This window comes from Gymnogyps californianus, chromosome 8 (genome assembly GCF_018139145.2).
Source record: "Gymnogyps californianus isolate 813 chromosome 8, ASM1813914v2, whole genome shotgun sequence".
Taxonomy (NCBI): Eukaryota; Metazoa; Chordata; class Aves; order Accipitriformes; family Cathartidae; genus Gymnogyps; species Gymnogyps californianus.
The window spans coordinates 12,169,019-12,196,287 of NC_059478.1; the positions used below are offsets into that span (position 1 = coordinate 12,169,019).

At 35.2% G+C, this 27,269-nt stretch overlaps 1 protein-coding gene across 2 annotated transcripts in view; it reads left to right on the forward strand.

Annotated features, from left to right (window-relative positions):
• Positions 1-27,269, forward strand: part of CAMSAP2 (calmodulin regulated spectrin associated protein family member 2) — a 98,037-nt gene that overhangs the window by 43,410 nt on the left and 27,358 nt on the right. The window contains exons 3-7 of one of the 2 annotated variants that reach the window (XM_050900545.1): positions 8,440-8,601; positions 9,263-9,346; positions 16,034-16,066; positions 20,257-20,398; positions 23,624-23,763. In XM_050900545.1, coding sequence (XP_050756502.1) covers positions 8,440-8,601; positions 9,263-9,346; positions 16,034-16,066; positions 20,257-20,398; positions 23,624-23,763 — 561 coding nt within the window. The remainder of the gene's footprint in view (positions 1-8,439; positions 8,602-9,262; positions 9,347-16,033; positions 16,067-20,256; positions 20,399-23,623; positions 23,764-27,269) is intronic. The other variant, XM_050900544.1, reaches the window with a different exon arrangement.

Consider the following 27,269-nt stretch of genomic DNA (forward strand, 5'->3'; position numbering starts at 1 on the left):
TCTAAGTGGCTTTGTCAGTGGGACTTGTAGCATACTGTGGCACAGTGCCAAACCAAGTCATGCACTGGAGAAGACGTGCCTCTGTTTCCTCCTCCACTCTCATCTCCATGAATTAGTACCCCAGCCCTACATATATATTTATTTTGGGGCCTTAGCCTCTTTTCTCTCTTTCCCTTTCTAACTTCCTTTCTCATGTACTCACAGCACATCACCCAAACCTGAACTCTTCACCCCAAATTCTGTAGCAACCCAGCTTGTCTTGTCACTGTTCCTGCATCTCCATGAGGAAGTGGTAGTTCTCCGGCACTCCTAAGGCTGTCTTCCTTCAGCCGATGTTCTGAGGTGAACAGGCTTGGATACTTCCCAGTGATAAGTGCCTCTGGAGGCGTTTTAGCTGAGCTGCCAGAGAAGTTAAACCACTGCTTTTAATGTCATTACTATGCAGGTATGAGTGAGTCAGGAAGAAGGAACTACTTTATATATGGATATAGTTGGTTTGTAACTGAAGCCCTGTTTCTCTTTTTCCCAATCCTGTATTCTTCAAAGATTGGTGGAGATTGTTATGACAGAAGAAACTCGGATGGTATTTTGTATAATTACTGCTTGTTCTTGGTTTAAATGTCCAGAGCATAAGAGCAAGGAGACAGTGCACGTATGTAACAGAATATAAATTTTTGAAAGGGATTTGTTTCTGGTTTATCTGGACAGGATTTGACAGTGTGATCTAGGGAAGTCCTTAATTACCTGCAAAAACAAAATACTCTGGGAAATTTGAGGCTGGTGCTATTTATTCGTCTAAATGTGTATAACTATCTTGTTATCAGTTATCCTAAGTTAATTTCTTGTTTTAGTTTAACCTATCCCATGACAAATGTTTTATTTTTGAAACATGGAGTACTTGGCTGTCTTGGTTTCGGCTGGGACAGAGTTAACTCTCTTCTTACTAGCTAGTACAGTGCTGTGTTTTGGATTTAGTGTGAGAATAATGTTGATAACACTCTGATGTTTTAGTTGTTGCTAAGTAGCGCTTATCCTAAGTTAAGGACTTTTCAGTTTCCCATGCTCTGCCAGCAAGCAGGTGTGCAAGAAGGTTGGAGGGAGCAGAGCCAGGGCAGCTGAACCAAACTAGCCTAAAGGGATATTCCATACCATAGAATGTCATGCTCAGTATGTAAACTGGGGGGAGTTGGCCAGGAGGGGTGGATCGCTGCTCAGGCATCGGTCAGCAGGTGGTGAGCAATTGCATTGTGCATCACTTGTCTTTTCTTGGGTGGTGTTTTTTTTTTTTGTTATATTCATTTTCATTACAATTATTATAATATTATTCTTCTTAGTTAGTAGTGTATTGTATTTTAGTTATTAAACTGTTCTTAATCTCAACCCACGAGTTTTACCTTTGTGTTTTTGGGTTTTTTTTTCTTTTTCTCCTCCTCCCCACCCTGCTGGGAGAGGGGAGGGGGAAGTGGCTGCGTGGTGCTTAGTTGCTGGCTGGGGTTAAACCACGACATTGGCATAAAGGCACTGAAGTGCCTTCGTGGTTTTTACCATTAGGCACTTGATTCTTCCAGTAAATAGGGTACAAGTAACTTCTGGAGTAATTGTTAAGTATATTTAAAAAAAAAAATCAAAGTAGGTAGTATGAAACTATAAAATATGACAAAATAAAAATAACGTGATGAGCACCATTTGCTGGTTCTTGATTCCAGTGCATGTCGTGCAGGTATTTTGTTTCACTATGACCTGGAGTAGGGCAAGGTCTCACTTGGTTATGTGATTCAGAAAGAATCTGGGAATCTCTGTTAAGTATTTAACTAGGCTTGAGTTAGTAGATCAAATTATTAAATTCCCTAACAAGCGTAATGAGGAAACCTTAGAAGTGCTATCAAAATGCTTAACTCAGCAAGTAAGTACTTAACAAATCCTTTTTTTGGAAGTGAATTACATTTCCCATGTCAGATGTGTATAGTCAGTCAAATAATGATGTTTTATAGAAATTCATATAATTGATTACTAAATTTTAAAAGTTAACAATAAATACTGAAAGTAAAAGCCATTCCGTCTACCTTGCAGAACCTGCTATGATGTGTTTAGCATGACTCAGTAATGCCCATTCTTGCTGAACAAGCATCTTATCAGAGTCAAGCACTTTTTCTTCATGAAAATGCAGTGAGGAGATAATTTGACATGATCATTCCCTTGCAGGACAAGAATAACTAGACAACTGGGGTTATTTTAGAATTGTGCTAGGCATAAGTACTGTGTGAGGCTAGAGAAGAATTGGGTCCAAAAATCATCAAATGGGGCAGAACTGACTACTTCAGACTGCTCCATTTTGTTGATCGAAATATTTTAAAACTGTTGTTTCCTTTGTAGTATCAGAGTTGTCTTCATTTTACTATATGAATGTTGGTGAAATGAAGCAATAGCTTTGAATTTTGTAATAGAGCTATCACCTATTGGCTCTGCTCATTAATTCCTTCCTCATCTCCTGCAGTATCGAGCCTTGGCCTGTGCTTTCCCTGGGCTGGAATTCTGCAATTTTCCACTCTTAGTTGAGACGTGAATTGTAGGTGGTATCTCATTATGCTAACAGATTCATTTGAAACTCGGATTATCTAGGGGAGGGTCTTTGGGAAAGGGTGCCTGAGGGCTAAAGCCACTCAGCCTCCTCAAACTGCGTTGTTCACAGAATCTGCAAGAAAGCCGGATTCAGAGACATGGGTTAGCATGGTACGGAAGGAGATTCTCACAGTGCTCTTGGCACACCTTTTTTGCTGCAGTTGTCCTGTATGTTTAATCCCTTACTCGCCTGCTGTTCGTGTCTTTCTTTTACTCTGCATATCAGCAACTCTGTTTTTACCTGTCTTTTCTCCTTCAGTACATGTCCTACAATGGTTATTCCATATGATCAATACCTACTAGCAGTTATAAATTCAGTGACTGTTTTTGTGGGGATGACTCTCTCTTAGTTATTGTATTCTCTTTCTTGCTTTGTTTCTTTCTAGTTATCTTTGCTCTGTCTTGATAACAATCAATCTGTGGTAATAATCATACAAGGAAATGTAACATTAATTTAAGAACTATTATATACTGGCAGAACATTAATGGGAATTTCAGTTTTAATTTAAGAAATGTTACTTACAGTTAGCATTAACAGATCAATTATTTTTAGGAATACACCAAACATTCAACATATTTGTATTTTAGTGCTTACTTGTATGTAGTATCTTCAGAGTAGGTTTCATCAAGCCCATGGAATTTAATCTGTACTTTACTGTTAACTGAAGTAACTGGCTCAAGTTACTGTTTTTTACTGTATTGTGAGAAGTATCTGGATCTGAAACCTCTGTTTTCAGCAGGTAGAAACAGTTGGTTACATGCATAACTATTGATACAAAGGTGATATAAATATTCTCTCAGCTAATTGTAGACAGCTGATCTCTTCTGTTCTTTGCTCAAGTACCTGATCCAGTGTAGGCAAAATTTTTAGGGAATTTAGCTAGAAATATATGTGTTTATTGTGCAAGTGAGAACTACAGTGTAAAGACCTTTTTTTTTTTTTTTTTAAATATGACCAAATGCCTTCACAAAGTTCTTGCCAAAAAATTCTTGAAGTACGACCAACTTCAATAAGAACAGAAATATATTCCTGTTTACAAAAGCCATATTCTGTCACAGATCAAATCTCTTCTCCAAAGCATAGTGAGATTAGGGGACTTTTTCTTTCAATAAAAGATTCAAGGAAACAGACATTAATTTATTTATTTTAGCATGACGATAACAATTATATCCTCTGTTTTCTTTCTGCCTCTTTCTTCAAGCACTGTAGTGGGAAATGGTTTTGTCTATGATTTTCCTAAAGGAGCAGGTCAAAAGGGAACTCCTGACTTGAATATCGTTTAATGGAACATGAAAAATGTCCTTAGTAGTAGGTAATATAAGAGCTGTCTATAATATGTGGTATTTGTCTATAAGTATCTGTGTGTACAGTATCATATACACCTTTTGCTTAGTAGACTTTTTAATGAAATTGTTTGCAGTTCTTCAAGGGAGGTGGAGCAAGCTCTGTAATAAAAGATTAGGCAGACAGAGAAAGCATTAGCAGTCATGCTCAGAATAATTTTTTTTCTACAGTTCAGTAAGCTTCTTGCTGAACTATTCAGCAGTAGAAAATAAAGCTGTGGAACCTACATTACAGGGCAGAAACTAACTAGTAATTACATGAGATGGTAAAGCTTTGTAAGTTAAAACTCTTGTGTTCTGTGCAGGGTGTAGCTGGGAAAGACAAAACCATGTTTGTGTCTTCGAAAATAAAATACCTGTAAGAATCCAGCATTTTGTATTTTTTTTTAAATATTTTGTAGTGTGCCATGTGAGACTTTAGTACTTTGCAGCATTGTAGTGAAATGATCAAACGAAAAGATTTTTTTGAATTTGCTTAAACCAAATCTCTGCATAACAGTTTTGTGATAAAACAGTGTATTGCTTCCTGTGTTGTTCACTGCTGCTGTGTTGATCTTGATTTTTTTAAAAAAGATATTTCTCTAATGGTTTTGTATTCTACTCTGTGTAATTTAATATGTTACTGGGTTTTTTTATAATTTCTCTAAAAAATGATTTTTTTAAAAATCATGCATCCTTATTCAAATATGCTGCAATTCTGGATGTGCTGACATCTTGGAGGAAACAGAAGCATTTAGAGTACCATCTTGGTACCAGTCAGCAGTAGCTCCTGGGGAGTTCCTTCAGGCATTGTGTTACAGGCTTGTCCAGAGAAAGAGGACATTGCTGAGCAGCTGATTCTGGTTTCTGCCCAGCTCAGAATGGTATCTGTATTTCCCCCTCAGATATGAAAGGTTGCTTCCTTGTGTCGTAATTCAGTTATAATTGCGGATCTGACTAGTAGAAGTGACCTCTCCCTCTTGCTTTTTTTAGCAGTACCTAAAATGTGCTGTTCAGTGAGAGACATACAAAAAATGGAACTTCATTTACTATCAGTAGAACTTTTTAAAAATTGTTTTCTTAGGGAACTTCAGCAGTTATGCTGATAAACCCTATATTTGGAACAGTAGGATACTGTTTTTGTAGTGCCGTTTTTAATTTAGTCTTTCTTGTTGAGCACAGTGAATTAAGATGTAAAAGAATGCAGCTTGTCTGACTCTTTCCAGAATAAGTGGAAGAAAACCAGTAGAGCTGTGTGTGGAATTAAGTGGTTTTCTCTTTTTTTTCTGTGCCTCCTTTTTAAAAAAAAAAAAAAAAAACAAACCAACAAACCCAAACAACTATTTTAGGTATAAGTTATCTTATGTGCTTATTTGGTTGCTTGCAATTTTCTGGGGGGAAAATCCATAGATGTTAATAGTTTTAAATATTTTTATTAGTAAAGAAAATATTTATAAAATAAAGTTTGATTTTTGCTAACTGGGTAAAATAGCAATTTTGTGGTTTGTTTCTCAGGATAATAGATGCAAGTTGACTCAAATTCTTCTTTATATTATTTACTTATATTATTATATTGTTTTTAAAAAAACCTCATTTTGAGCATCCTGCCTGGATTATAAAGAAAATAATTTGGAGTCACTTTTGAGACTCTGAAGATGCTTGTATTTGATAGCTTATATAAAATAGTGTTGTGACATGGATCCAGTCAGCGTGGGTAAAAGTTTATTACACTTGGTTTTGATAGTACGGAGTATTATCTAAGGTCATCCCTTTCATCGTTCTCTCTGTTTGCTTAAGTAGTTTGCAGTTCATTAATAATTTGCTAGAAACATTGAAAATGTGACTCAGCTAGCTAGTTGTAAATAATTTAATTTTCTTAATGTATTTATAATGTATTGAGCGTATTGGCAGTTCTAGCAACACTTCAGTGGCTTTCTCTCTCCATTGGCAATCCACTTCATAGGCATGATCAAGTTTTACAGAGAAGCTGATGATCCAGCATGGGAGGTGAAGGCTACTAAATTCCCTCAGGGAAAGTTGCCAGTGGTTGGGTTTTTTGCAGGCCGGTCTCAGAGCACAGGCACAGTAGCCAGTGAACTAGTCATGGAGCAGCAGTTGGGGAAGAAGATTCTGCTTCCAAACCTGCTTGGAGCTTCCTTGGTTGTCAGACCTCAACTGGAAGGCTGTGTCCACCCCACAGGCAGGGGATGAAAACAATCCTCTTGTGCAGCAGGCAGTCCGAGCGGTTCTGGATCAGCACAGCTGACTCTTAGCACACCTCTAGCGGTGGCACTCCACATGAGGCTGCTCTTATGTCTGGCTGGAAAACGCGTTTTGTGCACTACCTCCTCTGAAAAAGCAAATCCAGCATTTTCTGGCTATTTTAATATCTCTATTTCATTTTCTGGGGAGGTTCTGGAAATGACACAAGGTTTTAACCCAGGTGCCATTCAGACTAGGCAACAAAGATATAGCAAGGCGAGACCATTAGAGCAATGACCCCTGGATGTCAGAGACGATCCAAGTCTTCCCTTCTTCCTTCCTGTTTTGCACTTGCTAAACTACCCTTCTGCAATCTGAGCTGGAAACTCCTGCAGAACTGCATAGATTTGTATGGCTGACCCAGGCTCTGCAATCCCTCACAAGGTTTTGGGACTTTACTAGTAGTTAATGTGATACTTTATCTGAACTCCTCTGCACTGCATTGCTGGGCCAACAAAGGAGTGACACTTTCGTATGAAATTTTGTATGGCAATTCTATTGCCATATTTCACACTGGAGTGCAGGTTCCTCAGGAGGCTGGTCATGGGCAATATTCTCCATCTTTTCCTTCTGAAATACTTTGTGTGGCAAGAATTCAGCTCCCCAGCTCTTTCCTTCATTCACACCTAAGAGCTTGTATCAGTAGTTGTCCGCTAAAGGTCTGTAAATACATTCATAAGGCAGATGAATATGGTGTAAAGATTTTATTCTGAAGAAGTCAATCAATGGTGGCAGGAGTGAAGAGGCGCTGGTTCCTAGCCTAGCTGCACTACTTGTGCTAGGAACATGGATGGAGTGTGTGGCAGACAGGGCTCTCGGGTCACATCCACAGTTCAAAGAGAATAAGTTCGTCCCAGGAAGGCTAGCTGTCAGTAACAGTTTTGTGAATGTCTTTAGTCAGTAGGTAAAGTACGTATAGTTTGCCTTTTTTTTTTTTTTGTCAAAAAAAACAACTTAACTGCATTTAAAGAAAATGAGTATGTGCTGCTGCCTGCTTCTGAGGCCAGCATCATCACTTTCATTGGTGATACAAACACTAAGGGCAGCGCAAAGTCTGGATCTGTTCGTGTTTTTCCTGCTGGGAATTCTGGAATAAATGATGTGCGTGTACTACCTTAACTATAATGATTAGATAGCATATTGCTGTGTGACTCATATTGTTCATTGCTGTTGCCATGGCTGTTATAGCTACCTTGTGAGATGTTTATATGAATATTTTTTATAGAATTGAAGTGATGCTGTTAAGAAGTGTTTGGGATCTTTGTTTGCATCATGAGCTGTGTTTAAAGGCAATGTTTTAAAAAATACTGGTTTTGGAAATTGTTCTGGTTCATGGGAAATGATGCTTAATACTTAGAAAGCTGTTGCTGTTCTTATCATGAAGCAGAAATAAATCTGTTTAGCTGTAGGTACTGCCTCTACAAACTGCCATCATTTTCTTATTCAGTCACAAGAATCTAATGATGATGTTGTTGTCTTTTTGTTGTTGTTGATTTTTGGGGTTTTGTTTGTTTGAATTATTACAAACTGTGAAATAGCCATTGTCTTGCAATACATAACAACACCAGCAGAAACATACCTCCTCTTTTAACAGAAGCTATGTTCTATTTATCGATATATGCTATTTTAAACCTAGTTGTGTGTATATACCTGCATCTGCATAAGATTATTAGTTTACTAGAAGAAAAATAAGTATTTTCTATCATGTTGGTTTTTTACTTAAGATTAGTATAATTGTGTCTTTTTTCTGGATTATTACTTTAAAAACAGATAAACTTCCACTTATTAATGCAGCATTTTCATGATGATGAAGGTTGTTTACCAGGCAGTCTCAGCTTTTATTTCCAGTATAAATAACATTGATCAGGCAGGGGTTTTTGTTTTTGCTAGGGTGACAAATTTAAAAGATCTCTTTAGCTCTGTTAAAAGTGATGTAATGTTTGAATCATAAAAATTGCGTATTCTTTCCATTTCCAGTTCTTTATTTTTGCTGTTAATTTTGTTACAGAAGTTATTTTAATTTGCAATAAGCATTTTTTTTAATTAATGTCCCTGTGCTTTGTATTGTGTTCTCAAATCTGTTATGTGTGTTTGTCTTCATTTGTCTTTCATTCAAAAACTTGTAGCATTTACAGTTTTGGTCTTTGCATGTATGTGGCTACGTTCAGAAACGATACGTAAGAAGGTGATCTTTTGATTTGCAAACTAATTAGGTATTGCTGCTCCTCTTTGTAGAGTGCTCACTTGGCCATGATCGATACTCTTATGATGGCATATACTGTAGAGATGGTCAGCGTTGAGAAAGTGATTGCATGCACTCAGCAGTATTCATCCATCTTCCAAGCTACAGAACTACCTTATGACATTGAGGATGCTGTCATGTACTGGATAAACAAGGTATGAGTACTGGAAAAGCAAGCTGTGATTTTCTTTGTAGTCTATATGATTCGATTAGAGACGAGTGGGTAGGATATGTATGTAGGTGGGTATACCAAGGCTGTGTCTGATACGGACTGTTCCTTCATCTGCTGTGTATGGATAATAAAAAGCAAAGTTTGCAGAAATAAGGTAAAGATGTTATGTGAACCAAATAAATGGGAAGTCTAAATAAAATACTATTACATCTTAGCAGTCACTCATATCAAGATGCCATGACAGCTGCTCGAGGGTCTCTCTTTGGCTCTTTAAGAGCTGTCATCTTATTGTGTAATTTACCATGATTTAAACCCAAGGTATTCTGTTTGTATTTGAACACATCTTGCTTGAAGTGATCTACCTTCACTGCGTAATCAAATCAAGTAACAAGGATACACTGTTAATCAAATGTGATCGAGCATAATAAGGGGCAGGTTAGTTTGTACAATGTAAAGCTAATAACTAGTGACCCCAGACTGCATCTGAAAATGACATTTGCTGATTATGCTTCAGGGCTATAGTCTGAAATATTTGTTTAATCTTTTCAGTTAACTTGGTGATAGTGATTTATAGACCTTTTGAGAACTTATTTCTATGACTTGTTTCTTAGAACAGACCACTGAATAAACTATTTTGTCTCTAGGTAAATGAACATTTGAAAGACATAATGGAACAGGAACAAAAACTAAAAGAGCATCACAGTGCAGAATCTGCAGGAGGTCAAAAGGTAGGTGTAGGAGTTAAAATACTTTAAGCAAGAATAAGCATTTATCTGTAAACAAAAACTACTTGCATATAGTATGTATAGGTAAATACACATTTGCAGACATTGAACTTTTCAATGCTTGTTAAAGAAAGCAAACTTTTAGTATTCAGTCATTTTGTTATGAATTTTATTGTTTCCATGAAAATATCCATTTAAATATAATGCTAATAGAGTTACACTTTTTATTCCCCAGTTGTCCTTTTTGACAAATAAATCTTTGATAGCAGGGAAACATCTGTTATGTTAGTCCTAAAGAATTTATTAAGATTAATGAATACTTTCGAATGAATTAAAACTGTAGTCAGTTCTGATGTGAAAATGACCACCACATTTTTGTTCATGATTTTTAGTGTTTTTTCCTTGTGAATTGCATGCATCTCAAAAGAGAAATCTGTATGTGGCATCATGGGAAACATTGTTCTGGCTATGATCCAAAATACTAGTTGATTACAGGTTTTATTATATATATATACAATAAAAACAGATTATGTTTGATTCCCTTTCCTAACAGGATTTTTTTTCCTTTTGTTTGCGGAGCTCAGTTAATTAAGTAGCATTATACCCATCAAAATACAGAAGGATAGCATACAGTTCCAGAGTATGTAAAATTGCTTGCTTCAGAATGAGATCATTTATCCTATTGTGATATAATTATTATTGGGGAATTGGTAATCAGTTTGAACACGCTTTGGTATTATCTCTGCACTTGAATGCAGAACAGATTTCCTAGCTACTGCAAGGCTGTAATCCTAGTTCCCTTCCTGGTCTGTTTTCATGTAAGCAGCTATCTCCTTTTCAATGCTGCTCTGAAGGAGTTGCAGGTTACCTAGCTAGATTAGAAGTTCAGCTTCAAAAAGCCTGAATGTAATGAATGTCCTTGCACTTGTGATTTCTTTTTAAATATAAGGAATGATGAAGGCTAATTAGTAAGCATGTGGCTCAGCAAAAGAAAATGATATTTTTTACAGTAGTAGTGTGACCCTTATGCATATATTCTGATATGGAAAATTTAATCTGTGTTCAATAGTGATGATAGCATAGAAATCTGGAGAATAACATGTCCTTGACAAGTTCATTTCTCACGTTTAGATAAAACAAAGTAAATGGGGGGGTGGGGAGATAACCTATGATCCTCTGTCCTCTAGTGATTTTTCTTTTTCCTGAAAATAATAGTAGGAAGTTTTGTGTGGTTTTTAGGTAACTTTGAAAGATGAGAATAATTTTTAAAATCCCAAGTGCATGAGAGTCGTAATATGGTAAACAAAGATATATCAAAGAGAACATTATTATCAGAGCAATACCATAAAATTATCTGTATTTGTAAAAATTCAGTAATATTTATTTTCACGTCCATTATAGTTTGTATTTTATACTAGGAATGGCAAGATAAAATTTTTAGTTTATAATTTATCTTTAATGTCAGCATTCTTGAATCAACCATTGAAAGACTTGTATAGTCTGTAACTCCGATCCCATAAGTGGACCCAGGGGAATAAAACATTTATATAAAAATGGTATATGCATTTGTGGTGTTTTTCGTAGGAATTGTGAAGCTATAACACAGAGCCCTGTTCTGTTGGCCAATGTACAAATGCATTTGCAAAATCATGCTACAGTGCTATATCATGGAAAAATCTGTAATAAGGCCTTCTCTTCTATACACTGAATTTTTCGATACTATTATCCTAGGTACATGTTATGTTATTTGCCTCAGTGTGGGATTCAGCCGCATAAATTACGTTGTCAAGTAAGGTATGCCATGCTAGGGGATTGTATTAGCATAGCTTTATTAGCTAAAATCTCAGCATGGGCAAAACCTCAGGCTCCAGTTGACCCCTGGATGTCTCTTCTGACAGTAAATTTATTGCGGATTATGGTTTAAAAAAAAAAAAAAAAGGCTGTTAGAAAGTTAGCCATCCTTCACATTTAAGTACATGAGAAAAATGAGGATAAAATTACTTGGATAATGAGTCAAAATATCATTTGTACATTAAAGTTTTAGTGAATAAAATAGAATCTGCTTCTAGAAAATAAGTCTAGAATAGGAAATATTCAGTCAACTCTATTTTGAAGTATTTAAGGAATTTGAATTATTGAACTTTTTATTTTGCATGCAGGAAGACAGCAACATATTTTCAACTCGTTCAGATTATTTAACTCCAGGTTTTCTTTACTGGTCAATTCAACTGATGGCTAATTTACTACTCTGAAATCTCAGCCATTCTTTTTGTCATATACCTCACAGTATTTCCCAAATTTCCACTTACTTTTGCTAAAGCTAATGGTGATTGCACACATGCAAGCATCTGAGATTTAGACACACATTAAACGCCATAACTAAAACCTGTATTCTTAACTGCGAATCATATTGAATGCTAGCTTTCCAAAGAAAACTGTAATGCAGATCCATTGGATGGATCAATTGCATCAAATCAAGTTGGTCAGAGTTTCTAACAGGAGTTTCTGTTAAATTATGATGTGCTCCTGTCAAGCATCTCCTAGAATTTATTCCCAGATACCCAGGTGTTTTGTCCTCATTATCTGTCTCCATATTGCATCAGTCCACGCATTCCTCTTTTTATTGCACAGAATCAGTGACACATCCTGTTACTTTATGGCATTGACCCTACCTCGTATATCTCAGCAAAGCTGTGAAATAACTGTAGCTAAATTCCTATACCAGGTTTGGGTGTTGCTGAAATATGTATATAATTTTTTATCTGAATACTAATTAGTGTAAAAAAAATATTTTTTTTTTTTTTTTTTTTTTTTCATTTTATGCTATGCCTGGGTTTAGTTGCTAGTACCAGTAGATTTTTCTTAAATTATAAAAAGGCGGGGGGGAGATTGAATTCTGCCTTTGTATTAACTAAAGCAATATTATTACACAGTTTTCCATTTTTATGGAAAAATTAATTATAGTTCTATATATTAAGTATAGCATTTTCTATGCTCATAATACAGTTGTAGCTTAGTTCTCTGTATCTGAATTCTATTGTTTTATTTTCTTTCTTTGATGTTTTTAAGCTCCTAACTGCTGTTTCTATTTGTATTTTAAAACTTAGCATGAAGGGGAACTGGAATGTTTCATTGTGCCTCTTTTCTGTCTTCTGCCATCCTTTTCAGGTTGGGGCTCTGTTTTATAATTTAGGTTCTCCGTGTTACCAACACAGTTAGCAGTTCAAAAGGTGATGATTCCATTCTAAAATTTAAGAAACTCTGCAATCTCCCTTCTGCTCTAGCCAAACACCTTTGGATATTTAAGTTTCAGAGTTTCTGAGGTGTGGTCAGGTTTTGAACCTGAACTAAATTTAAATTAAGAATGCCTCTTCTGCTGATTTAGAGAGATGGCCAAACAAACATGGGAAGAATAGATCATTCTAGTCATTAGGGAAAGCTTTTCTTTAGTTTTAATTTCTGGCCAAGAAGCAGCAAAGTTAAGTACCTAAAAGGTGAAACAAAGTTAATGAGTAGACTTTGTAATTATTTTATAATTTCCTACTGTGATAAATCCATAAATTTATCAGTTGTGAAAAATAATTTCAGCATAATCCTCAAGCCTGCCAAATTAATGCCTTACTATCTTGTTACAAATCCGCAGTGAACCTTTTTGCAATAAATAGTAAATCTGTACATTTCTAAAAATTGTAAGCGTCATATACACAGATTAATAAATGACACAACTGATAAGATATACCTATTTTCTATTTCTGGATAGATAAAAACAGTATTAACAGATTATGAGATTGCTTTTGTTTTCCTTCACTTTCTTCTGCTGCTAGCTTCCTGTAGAAGATAAGAGAGGAAGGAGTATGTATGATTTTTAGTTCCAGGTAGTCCTCTGTGGATCTTGATCAGCCAGTGATTTGGGGTAACCTCGTCTTTTTCTGGTATAGTCTCTGCATCTTCTTTCAGAATTAGGATTTCAAGTTTTGTAGTGAATAGCTTTGGTTTTCAGGCTTCCATTGAATAATATGAAGTGAATGTATAGTTGCACTAGTTAAACTACCGATTTTGAACGTAGTTGAAACTTTCTCAAAAACCTGTTATTTTTCCATCTGCTTTTGTGATTTAGACTGAGTCTTAACAGATTTAAGCCAAATCAATGCAAATCCTATGAGACAAACAAATGTAAGAGTATTCATCCAAAGACCTGAATTGTTTAAATGCTTTTTAAAATTAGTTTAAACAGTGCAACATTTTGTGTGAAGGTAAAACACTAACGCCATAGTTCCACTTTCAATTTAATGTGTCATAAATCCACTCTGCTAGCAAAAGCTAACCTGTCACGAAGAAAAGTTTGCAGCAGGATCAGCTTCTTGATCCAATTAATGCAATTAATGCACAGCTGCATGAACGCAAATGATGGTGCAACGAAGACAGCAGAAACAAGTATTCAAGGAAGACAGCAGAAACAAGTATTTAAGAAAGGGCATGACTACCATTTTTTGGCACCATAGGATGAATTTATATTGAGTTAAATTCATAGTCATGTTTAAAACTTTTTGTTAGGGGGGATTAAACAATTTTCTTGCAAAACTTAAGCCCCTCAACCTGAGGGACTGTTTTGTTCTTTTGTTTTTTGTTTTGTTTTGTGGTTGTATTTTTGTTTGTTTGTTTTGTGGTTTGTTTTTTTTTTTAAAAACATTGGGAGAAGTCAGTCAGGATTCTCTACTCAGTTTGTTTTATAGTGACTGATTTTTAATAAGTTCCAGGGGAAAAAAGTTTATTCCTGTTGATATGAAGTGCCAATTCAACAGCCATTGAATTCCCACTATGTTGTCCAAGAGATTTCAGCTTTTCTTTATCCCTTTTCTTTAAGTGCCTTTACAAAGTGTATCTTTATAAATCTTGCAGTATGTTTGAATTTAAACTTGATTATCTTCAGTCTTTTAGCCTCTTGAAGCATATTCATAGTCACCTCAACCATAGTTTCAGCCAAGTGGACAAATAAAAATATAGATTGGATTGCTAGTTCTGAGTTCAGTTTGTACTGTTACAGAGTCTTTGGAATTGAAACAAATGTGTGCTTTTTTCCAAAGAGTAGTTCTTCAGCCTATCATTAAGTAGATATTGACGGACCTTTTGAGTCCAAGCCTGAAATACACTTCACCTTGATAAATCAAAGAAGAATGTTCCTATCAGTGTTAAATAGAAGGATAGGCAGCCTAGGTCTGATCTCAGTCCATTTACGTAGAACCTTGCTTTATGATACGGTTTAGAATTCCTGATTGCAGTTCAAATTTAAGACAATTTGTTTTCGAATTCACGTACTTTTCCATACATTGACTGTATTTCACTGAGGTGAAAAGAAACTGAACCCTATGGAAAGTGCTTTAGTTGGGTGTGACTGAAATGTCTAGAGCCACACATGAACATGCATCTCGTAGTTCATTTCTTATAAGTTGCTTTGGGATTCTCCACTGTAACAGTCCAGTTAAATGGAGAACAACAACGTTGAGAATAGTCATGTTACTAATGCACACCCTTTCAAGTACGATAGCTTTTTTTACATAAAAGCTTTGTTTCATTACTACAGTTATTTTAAGGGTTTTATAGAAATGCAGTATTTTAACAACTACGTAAAATAATAAGCTTCCATAGCAGTTTTTTCCATAATAGTTGTTTTAAAACTACTTTTTCACCATTTCCAGAAAATATTTCTCTTTAAAAAAAAAAAAAAAAAAAATTCCTGCACTTCGGTAATTGGTTTTAACTTTTTTTAATTTCTACAATGAAATCAATAGAGTGGTGAAGTTTTCTGTGTGTATTTATAATACTGCTACACAATGTTTTTTCCTAAATAGTAGAAGTATTATGCCAGACTAGTGTATAGAGTTACAGAAAAATTCACTGACTTCAGTGTGCTTAGGATTAAGCTTTTAGGTCAAATTTTATATTTGTAAAACTTTATAATTTGTTGTTGTATTTTTTTGATCATGTATGAGTTTAGAATTGTATGTATCAGTTCTGATCATTTTTCTGCCAATAGCCAAAACTCCATCTACATTTCAGGTCATTGCACATCATGCAGCTGATGCTAATGTGATTTGTCATTGCAAAAATATAACTGCCTGCATCTCTTGTTGTTCTGAAAACTGTCATATGATTGTTTAAAAATATTGTTAAATGTTATAAACATAACTGTTTGGCTTGAAGTAACTAATGCAAACTTCACTGCAATTGGTTGTAGTGTACTACGGTGTGTTGATACCTTTTTTCATTGCTTTAGCTTCCCTGCTTCCCCATATGTGCTGCTGGAGTTCATTTTGATACTTGTGATATCATGACTTCAAGTCTCAAATGAATTCTTCAGTCGGATTGCATATGTAGGGTACAATTAGATGTGTGAAAGCATTAAATAAAACTGCATTGATCTGACAATCTTATCTGTTCATGTGGGAAAATTATAATGTTGATCTACAAAGACTGCAGACATATTTCTCCAGTGTTATTTCTGCTGATTAGCTCAATACGCAGAGGTTACAGTGCACTAATGTTTACCGTTAAATTACAATTCACTGTTACACAAAACTGAGAATGTTAAAGAAAATTGCTTTGTAAAAGTAATTTATGAAATCTGATAAATTGTTCCTTTTTTTCTTTGCTTTTTGCTTTTATTCTTTTTTCCTACTGCTTCCTCTGAAGTCTCCTACCAAATGGTTTTGGAAACTGGTTCCTGTAAGTTTGCCCAACTGCTTCACTTTGATCAAATAGCTTATTTTGGGAATGGCTTTGTCCATGTCATGCTGCTCTAATCATTCATTTCATTTATCTCTACAAGATAATTTTATAAGAGACTGCTCTGCAAAGGTGTGCATAATACAGAAGCTTATTTTGCAAGGTAATCTGTGCAAAATAAATGTAAGATATGATGCTGGATAAGGAATTACTTTTCCAGCAGTCAGGTTCTCTATGGGTTTGTATAAGGCGGTGCTACCTGTTATTAACTAATGTAAAATGATTAGGTTTTTTGCAAACTACTTTTTCATAAGCTTTCAGTAAACATATGCTATTTGATACCTACCCTCTTTTTAAAAGAGATTTGCAGAAGTAGTTTTTGATTGTTGCTGCTACATGGAATCTGAAATTTTCTGATTTACTTTAACAATATGCAATCATTACACCATTTGTCTAGAATTCCCTAATTTTTCAGCCGATTTAAGACTGCTGTTTGTCTCTCCCCACACAAAGTAACCAAAAGCAGTCTACTTTTAGTGAGACTATAATTTCCCTAAAAGCAATAAAAAGTAACTGTTCAGGTCTGCAATAATAATAAAGTGTTTTCTCTGTGCTGTGTCACCTTGGGATTATCATTACTTTCCTCTATCATATAGTAATTCATCTCTGAAATGCATTCAGATTGTTTATTCTACAACAGGTTTGGCTGAGAACAAAACAGTCAGCTGTTTAGTTATGTGCAGAATTGCATACTTCTGGTCTGAATTCCAAAGAACTAATTCTGTTCTATCTTTGGTCTAAGGATTACCAAATAACTGATCTAGCAGGCCCTCAGGTATTTTTTGTCATAACTAGTAAAAGATTGTTCATGCATTGCAAAGAGAATTAAAAATAACAAGGCAGTTGCATGTAGGCAACAACAGAAATTATTTGGTGTCTGGAGAAAACTAGTTTAAAAGTACTGTCTTCAGCAGACTAATCAGTATTCAAATTCATAACAGTTTATGCTATATGGGCAATTTCTCTATGATGCTATCTATTACAGTTGTGACACACACAAATACACTGCTCTTCACAGTATAGTCCTTTAACTTTGTTTTGGAATTAAGAGAGCGTAATTAGAGGGAATAATGCAAAAAAAATGGACTGTGATCAGAAATCTAAGCACATTTTATTTTTTTTGTCTCACTTCTACAAAATAAGGTGGCTACTTCAAAGCAGTTTCAGAATATGTTTTTTGTTCTATTTTTGCCTAAGGTGATAGTTTACTAATGATTCTCTTCCACTGTATAAAAATGATATTCAAATATAAAATATTCAGTCTGTTGAAAAGCCAGCTCCAGTTTGCTTGCCAGTTGTCCATAAACAACTTGAACGAGAGTTACTTGTGTTACTTTGAGCTTGTTAGTTTAGTAGAGATACAGCTGAAACCCAAGTGCTACTGATAACATAGTAGGAAGGCAGTGGCTCAAGCTGCTCTAACAGTTCAACCAGTCTTCTGATCTCTTCCCTTTACATAGACCAAGTGTTTCATAGTGAGACTGATATTCCTGAGCATACAGGCAGCTGAAAACTTACTCTGAGAAGTAAATCTATAACATGTTATCTACTATATGGTAAATGCATAAGAGCGTTCATTATTAATGATTAACTCAGAATACACATGAGCACTTACAACAGAGTAGCTGGTGTGCTGTTGGTTCGTCTTTAGCTGACCTTGTTTATATGCAAGTGTCTCAACTATACCTAGACTTATTTAAGTGGAATAAGCTCAAAGATGCTAAATCAGGCTGGTTTAGGATCTCAGAAACAAGATGCCTGTATTAGCATTTATGTTTAAATTAGCACTAGAGCTTTATAATAAATGTGGAGGTTCATCTTTTGCATTATCGCATCCATATTTAGTAGCAGACTTTGCAACTGATGAGAAGAGTTTCTTCAAATGGAAATTTATTAAAAATGCAGTGCAATTACCAGTGTCTTTTATTTTTCAGTATAATTGCTTTTATCTTTTCAACCAAATTAAAACACGATGCCTGTTATACCCTAATGAACCTAGCATATCAGGTTATATAAGTTTATTTTTCCTGAAATAACGTGCCTGGCATACTCTCTACAATGAATTAAGTCCTCTTTCTAGGTCCACTTTAATGATATGACACAGGTTCCAGCATCTGCGGGCACTGTTTATAAGGCCAGTGAAGGCATCATTAAAGTGACAGTAGACTGTTTCACAGGATTTACTGTGCAAGACCACTGTATTATCAATTTCAAATATTTTTGAACACTCCATTAAAAAGATGCTATTTAAAAGAATATATAAATTACACAGGGCTTGTTAGACCATGATGTTAGAGTCCATCTGTATCCTGTATCTTCTATCATTATTTCATTATTAAATTGTAATATTTCGTAGACTTAATTTCAGTCATTTTGAGGAGGGAGTAGATGGACATATTAACATGATATTTGAAACTTACAGGATTTTCATCATAGTGGGTCATTGGATTGCCATAGAGTGAAAAAGAACAAACTTTCACTGCAAGCATAATTGGCCTATTTCATTAGAAATAGTAGGGAATATTGCTAACATGGGGAAAAGAACATTAATAATGCATGAAACGTGATTTTGTTTGGTGTTAATGAATATTTCCCATAACATGCAAAAATGGCATTTTCATTTTTATACAGCGTACTTGACACACAATTACCAGTACATTTTGAGTATGAAATAAAGGCTAACTCTCAGGGTTTTTTAAAATATTAATTGGTTAAAGTATAAGTTCTCTGGGCCAAATACAAGCCCTTTATTTTTCTAGAACTGATGTGTCTGCTGTTGCCAGATTAGACTCATACTTCTTGGGCCAGGTAGAAGACACTGACACTCACTAAAGATAATCCCACGTGATCCTTCACAGAAATCCAGTGACAGTAAGTATAGCCTTCAGGGTTAGTCTGTGGTTCCACAGACTTTTTTGCCAGCAAAGCTAGCTTAAACAGTTCCCACCCCGCCCATAAAACCTCCAGCCCTGCCCACTCATTCACTGCAGAAACAAAGGAGGAGAGGGAGATTGTAGCTGGATCAATGGTCTTACTACGCAGACCCCCGTCGGCAATTGCTCCAGCACCGCCAAAAGGTGGAGAGTAGGAGATAGTAACTGTCAGCTTCAGCTTTGCTAGGAGGAGTAACATCCACAAAGAATTCTCAGAGTCCCTACAGGGAGACTTCCAGTTTAGTGTGCACAGATGAATGAAAATAGCATAAAATTAACTCAGAAACACTCTTGGCATCATAAGTAGTTCTGTGGTATGAATAGAAAAGTAATCCTTCAGTACTGTTTTAAAAATAAGTCTTAGTAAATAATATTAACAAATTAAAATCTGTATCACTTTCTTCCACCTCCATTTGTTTTCCCAGGAAGAAGTGAAAAGAAACTAAGAATGATGAATACCATTTTTTTAAGTAAGCCTCCGTTTCCCCCCACAAAAAAAAAAAAAAAAACTATGAAAAATATATTCACTGCAGATAAATGCTATCTTGGTTTTCTGAACTAATGATCTCGTTATACCCTGAGTTGTTTTTCAAAATGTTTCCTTTTGTAACTGGGCCACTGCATGGTCATAACACTTGACCATTAATGCTTCTCTATGTTTATGACTGCTTATAGTGACACATGCTAGTAATAAAAATGAGTTGATCAAATGCAGATTTCCTTGTTTCTGAATTTGTCATTAAGTCAGTTATATGAATGAGATTTCGGGCAAGTTTCTTAGGTGTGTTAACTTCACAGAGTCATTTGACTTGCCAGTAAACTGAAGTTACACCAGCTAAGGATTTGTCTCATTGTGTTTACACAATCATTTCTGATTGTATAACGATGAGTGTTGAATGTTAATTAAGGTATATGATGTTCTTTAATTCAGCATGCTTAAACAGAGATCATCAAAATTTGGTATTTTGACAGAAGGGCTCAATATTAGCATTGTAGGTTCCTTTCCTCTTAGATATTATTTATGCCATTTGAAATGGAGCATAACATGAATAGTTTTAAGAAATTTAACACTGAGAATATTCAGCTGTTTATTGAATACTGGTTTTTCACTAACAGAGTGTAAAACCTACAGTATGAATCTGTTTCTTCATATGTTTCAGAGCCTTTGTCTCTAAATTTCTTCATTCTATATTGTAGGCTCGTTACAGGAAAGAGCAAACGTTGCTTAAACAGCTGCCCTGCATTCCATTGGTGGAGAATCTGCTGAAAGATGGTACAGATGGTTGTGCTTTAGGAGCACTGATCCACTTCTACTGTCCAGATATCGTTAAACTGGAGGGTATGTCTAACGTGTCTCTCAGCTTGTAAACATACGTCCATAAAAGTTTAAATGTCTGTGTTTGATAACTATGTGAAGGAAGGTGCTTAAGTATGATATACAAGAGGCATAACTTGAGTGTGGTATGTTTGATATTAACTTTGTGCCTATTTATTTTTACATTTAAATAAAAGGAACCAAGGTGTCCTTCCATGTTGTGCTTACTTTTATGTTATCATGCTAATATAAACATATTAAGATATATTATTAAAGATCTGACTGTGGCAACACATTTGCCTTTGTGCTGTGAAACTTGAAACCACCTGGAAAACTCTTATTCTTGAAGCTGCATAAGTGCTTTCTTGTGAATCTGAGCAGTTATAGATATAAAATATGGAAGAGGTTAGAGTTAGTCAAACTCTGCGTAGCTACACTGCATGGCAAATAGTTGCTCTGTGTTCTGGTCTTTTAGTTCACCTGATAGTTACCTATATCCTTTATAGAGTAAACAAAAATATATAGTCTAGAATGTACTGGTGTCATGCTGTTCTATAATAGCAATTGTCTGTGATGATGAGTAGTTTCATCTTGTTCTTTTGCTCAGTGGCCTGGTTAAAGTCACATCTTCCTCTTGGCAACTAAAAGCCTTGTGTAGTTGTAAAATGTCTTGGCAGCTAACACCTATCATTTTCTGCCTGTGTTCTGTCCATGATACCTTTGATGTCATGGGAACACTTACACAGAAGCATCCTGAGAAATCCAGGAATACGAACAAGGGTATAAAGCTTGCTAAGGACTGAAATCTGGAATTCATGTACACAACCACTTTATAGGAAGCTTCCAGCACAGTAGGCATTGAAGATGAAAGACACTAAGATGCGTGCATTCACCATTCTTCTTCAGCTTGTGAATTTTGAAAAATGCAACTTTCAATTTACGTGGGTGTTGCAGCCAAATATATACTATTGTATGCGATTAGGAAAGAGTTAAAACTTGGGTAGTATTGAATGAGGGTTAACACCTAGTTCCTTCTTACTGTTTTAGCATGGCTGAAAATACGGACAGTCTGAAGGATCTTGTATACCTTGCGTGACCACATACATACTTACCAGCAGATTCCTCCAGCATCTGACTTTAAACAAGTCAAGGCACATGTCATCTTTGGAACTTCAGTTTTAATGTTCTTGTTAGGTGTCCTGACATCATCTTCCCTAAAGATATATAAATGTGTGTGTGATTGTCTCAGAAGTAAATTCAAAGGTACTCTGAAGCGACTAGAAGCACTCTAAAAAGACTTTGCCCGTCTTCCGTGTATTTAAATAATACAATTTTTGATGCATGTTAAATTTCACTGAGATTCAGTTCTGTATTGGAACTGAGGAAGGCAGGTAACAAAAATGCATATGCAAAAATGCTTAAAAATGCATTAACAAAAAAGAAAAAAACATTAATCTAGAGTTCTCTGTAGTCTGAAGTAGATTGTTTCTTCTCATTAAGACTTTATTTAACTTTCAAATCTAGGTTTCCTTCAAGGAATACAGAACTAGAAAGAACTCCCTATGTCAGTGAGCCAAGAAATTGGCTATTGTACAAAATTATATAATCCCTTGCATGAATTTATCATGTTCTATCTTAAAACTGTCTAGCTCTTTAAAATCTGTACTCTTCTTACCTACTGTTGCAGAGCTCCATTTTTCACATGGTTTTAAATCTTATTCTTGTTTTCTACCTAAATATGCTTGTAGCCCATCTACATGCCTTTGTTGTTCTTCCAGCAGTGCCCTTTGGCTTGAATAGCTTCTCCTAATCTTATGTCTACTTTTTTGATATATTTTTCTTTCTCTTATTTTGCCCAGGCTACTGAACCAAGCATTCTCAATCTCCCCTTCTGAAGTGGATTTTCATTCTCATTGTTATCCTCAGTAGTCTTCCTCTGCAATTAGTCCAGTTCTGGTTCATCTTTCTTGAGTATGGATGGTCGTAATTGTACACAGAAATCCAGACTGGCATCTCATTACTGCTTTGTACAGTGCTTCTCTGTCTCTACTGGAAATAAATTTTCTGATTCATTTTAGCATCATGTTTGCTTTTTTTCATAGCTGCGTGATGCTGAAAGCTCATAAACATCTTTACATTGGCTAATACACGATACCTTCCTACTCTATATCACTTTCAAACAGTGAATCACATTAGAATTTTATTAGATCCAAATGCATGAATTCACATTTTGCATTACTAAATTTAATCCCATTTCGGTCAGTTTAGTCAAACATTTTTTTCCATTGATCATCATCTGTGGGGTTGGGATGATGGAATATGTCTGAATTCCTCAGGATGGGAATCCTTATCCTGCTAGCATCGAAGCAGATTCCTTGTCTGAAGAAACCTTTTATCCTAAGCAATTTAAAACTGATGTGGAGCTCTGTCATGCACTGTTGCTTTAGGAATAAAATCTGATGCATGCTCTGGAGGTATATTTAATTTTCTTTTGTTCAGTCCTTCTTTTTACAAGGACTGTCTTTTTTCTAGGAAGTTATTATTGCTACTTAATTTTCCAAGAAGCAGTCGTAAAAAGAGAACAGGAGGTTAGCTGGGCATAAATAGTATTCAGAGAATACTGTATAACTACACTAGTCTGTTCACTGCTACCACTTCTTTGTCTTTAAGTAGCACTTTTGAACAGAGAGTGATAATTCATATATCAGAGGCTTGAGATCATTGTAAAATCTCGTATCAAATGTCGAAATCCACAAAAACAAATACATAAGACTAAACTGATGCAGGTTTTTTGGGAAGATTCAGGGTTAACAGCATTAAAATGTACTCTCAGGTCCCTATGCAAAAACAAAGAACTAGTATGTATGGAGAACTTTGTGAAAAAGCATATGTTTCCTACTGCCATTGCTGTATAGGAAATCTAATTGAAAAAAGTATATTAGTGATTAAATATGGTTTTTCATTATATGGAAATAGCAGAAGTTAGAGCATAACTTCCCTTTTCACAAAAGGCAAAGCAGAAAAAATAAACTTGTCAATAGCGAAAAACAAAATTCACGTTTAGAAAAATGTCTAAAGATATAAAACTGCAAAGATAAAAATGTAGAGTCATCATTTCTTAAGTTTCTGAAATAGAAAAATAAAAGTCTGAATTTATCCAGAAAATGCTCCAGAATCCAGCAAAGCAAAACACACTTTTTTGCAAATCTGTAACTATATCTAATCTTTGCTTCTGTTCTTCCTTTTTAGATATTTGTTTGAAAGAGACAATGTCTTTGGCTGACAGCCTGTATAATCTACAATTGATTCAGGAATTTTGTCAGGAATACCTTAACCAGTGTTGCCATTTCAGTCTTGAGGATATGCTCTATGCAGCTTCTTCAATAAAGGTAAAAAAAATAAATAAATAAAAATGCAAGCAGCATCCACAGGACTGTTTTGCTAATGATATGTTTAGTCTTTTTTTGGTCTGCTGCTATATGGCTATATGAAAAAGCATGTTGCATCTCTTGTGGTATAGTATGCAACACACAAATTTCAGCAGCATGTAAAACCACCTTCTTTTGGCAGTTATGTTGTTCTAGTAATTTCAAAGTATTTTTAAAAAAGCACTAGTGAAAGTATTTATAAAAACTTTGATTTTGTGCAAAACTATTTCACACTTTATCTTCTTGCTTCTTAATTAATTGTTAGTTAAAGCATGTGATCTGTGATATTTCTGCTAAAATGTAATAGTGATCTGCGTTAGTTTAAATTTATTAAGGCTTTAACAAAAGAGCAAAATATTGAAGAGTTCTTTATGGAATTATTACTCACCCTTCTTACTCATTTCTGTGTACACAATAATTTTATGGTTTTTAACCTTAAAACTTTTTCACTTCTGCAAAAGTGTAAACTTCTGAGTTAATTTCATTGAAAAATCTAATGGTTTTATGCTTGGAACACAAGCAGGAACACAATTCCAACAAATACAGTTTGAATAAGCAATTAAGTGTTTTCAGTCCTTCTAAGATTTTGCTCTTTTAGAAAGAGAAAAAAAAGTTTTGCTTATTCTATCATTTTTTAAGCCTGTGTGGAAAGACAAGGAGTAATTGAATTATTTCTTGCCTAATTGTAACTCTAATTTTTCATTCTTGTGTGTGTCTCAGACTTTCTTCTATATAAAACACTCTTCGTTTGCTTAAGATTCTCGTCAGCCTGCCTTTAAGGAATGAAATATTATTTTTATGGAGTCAGCATATCCATTGCAGATGGGATGTAATTGGTTTCTAAATATCTGGGTCATTTCACTGTTTTTATGATCTTTATAGCAATCTCACAAGCTGAGTCACAGAGGCCAGAGCTTGAATACAGCTTTGTTGTCTCCTGTAGGGTTGAACCCAATCCTTTTCAAATAAGTAATGAGCTGCCAGGGTGAGTAAGGGCAGTAGGACTTAAGTCTAGCCTACTTAGCTGTTGCTATTTTATTTTGTCTATGCAAAGTTGTGTAGTGACTGCTTTCAATAAGCTTTTGGTGTTTTTAAATTTCAGATACAGTAATCTACCTACATACTTGCAAAAAGTCTGCTGCATAGCAGTCTCTCTTGTCTGTAGTTTCCCAACATATGGTCCTACAACCATATTCAATGATCTTGAGTAGGACTCCTTCACTGCATTTTGATTGTTTCTCTCTGCTTACAGATACATAGAGTAAATGGAATTCATTATTCTTCGATTTAATTCGTGACAATTAATGATACCATTTTTTATAGTAATGGTTTGAATTATTTCTCAAGCCAGTATGCACTAAGAAGCTTCAATTTTAAAAAAGTATCTATATTATTTTTGTCAATATCCCAATGCATCAGACTTTATACTTTTAAAATGCTATGGACTCAGTAATTTTGCTGTTTCTGAACACTGTTTTTAGAGAGGATTTAGAGTTCTTTCAAAGATTTAGAGTATTTCTAGAACTGAGAAAGCCCTTTTGTGATCATGTTTTTACAAGTTGCTGTGGTGTGGATACTTATTTAGATGTAAATGCTACAAAGAAAGGCTGCCAAGTTTTTCTTCTAACACTTGGCACGGAGACTTTGGCTAGTGTTATAAACTCTGTTTTTCCAGTGTTAAGAATTAATTTGCTTTCAAAATAAATTCACAGTTAAAGGAGCTCTTTCTTAGTTTTCCAGTGCGTCTGATTAGATTAAGTTTTAATAAATTTACATAGTCTCCAAAGAATTTCATTGTCACTTTGAAAAAACTTGTATTGTAAATGGATATTTTAAATATTACACATTGAGTTAAACTGGTTCGTAGAAGTTACCTTTATCTCAATCTATGAAATTTATGTAGTATCAAGTTTTAGGATTTATAGAAGCATGTGTCTTTGTTTCAGGTGTCTTTGTTAATCAGCAAAAATTTGTATTTGTTTTCAGGGTGACTCATGCTGCACAGTAGGTGGCACTATGCTTTTGGTTAAAAGTCTGTTAAATTCATAGTGCTGACAGAAAGAATAAAAAGAAAAAGCCTCAAGAAAAAAATTACAGCTGAGTTTTTGGAATGACAATGCTGTGCCTTGTGTGGTCCTAGAAATTACACTAGGTATCCTGACTTCATGCTAGTCCTTGAAAAGGAAGGGAGCAGAGCCTCTTTCTTTTAAAGCGATCAAGCACAAAGTGCATACCTTACATTCTTTACTGGGCACACTGCACTGTCCTGTTATGTTAAATCAAGGTAGGTTATAGATAGTATACGATACAGAAATTTAGCACAGGACTTGACCAGGGTGATTGTGCCCGCTTTTGGCTTTCCCGTCAAAATACACAGAAACAAAGTCAGATTAATTTAAAACTTCACTTAACAAGCATCCAGAGCTTTTGATATAGGCCCTCAGATTTTGCAGCAGATTAAACTGTTGGTTTAGTTCTGTTTTAGCACAGAGGAGAAATAGGCTTTGTCTGGATTTCTAGACAGCTTTAATGTCTCATAATCAAATGAAGCAGAAACTAAGTTTTGTTGCTCCTCACTTGCCCGTTTCTCCTCCTCTAAGAAAAATACATTTGTGAAGTTCTTCATAAGATGTTTGCTAAGGCAGGGCTACTGATGTTGAACAAAAAAAGATTTGAATACATTCCATGGATGCTTGAGGCACCACCAAGGGACTATACTGGTTCCTGGTTGTTTTCCTTTGAGACAGGCAAACGCAAGTCGAGAGAGATTACATAAAAATAATCACAATATTTTCTGAATCCTCCCTGCATATTTAACGAGGAAAGAATAGGAAATCTTGGATCTCTCTTTAGTTGTGCAGATTACTTTTTTGCCCTGATCCTCCCTCTTCCCTTCTCCTATAAGCAGTTTTATCCTGAGATAGGATTTTTTTTTTTTAATTATCTTGTTCTTCACCTGTATCTGGGAAATTACATAGAACTGAAAGAACTATTTTATTGTGTCTTGACACACACATGTTCTGCCTATCCAAAGAACAAGTTTGTAGAAATAGAAGAACTTGCATGAAGCGCCATCACAGGAAGCACGAACCACCCTGCAGAACAGTAAAAACTTCTTTATTGCTTTGGCCCAACAGTTGATTAGCACTGCAGTGTAATAGTATGTAGCATTTGTGGCTTGAATAAAGGTCTTAGTGAATGTGTAATTCCTGAAAGGGTGTTGTAAGGGACATGTATGGTCCCTGAATAGAAAGAAAAAAATGCATCTCACATGTTCCATTTGTCACGTGGGATATATATTGAAAGTATTTCTAAAAGAGGAAGAACACATCTTTGGTTGTATTTGGTTATATTCTTTATATTTTTAGATCATTATCTGCCAGTTTATTCTAGTAGGACCGTAGGGTTCAGACCTAAGAGCAAGTCATTTATGAGATTAACTCTCAAAGAGGGTACTGGCACATAGC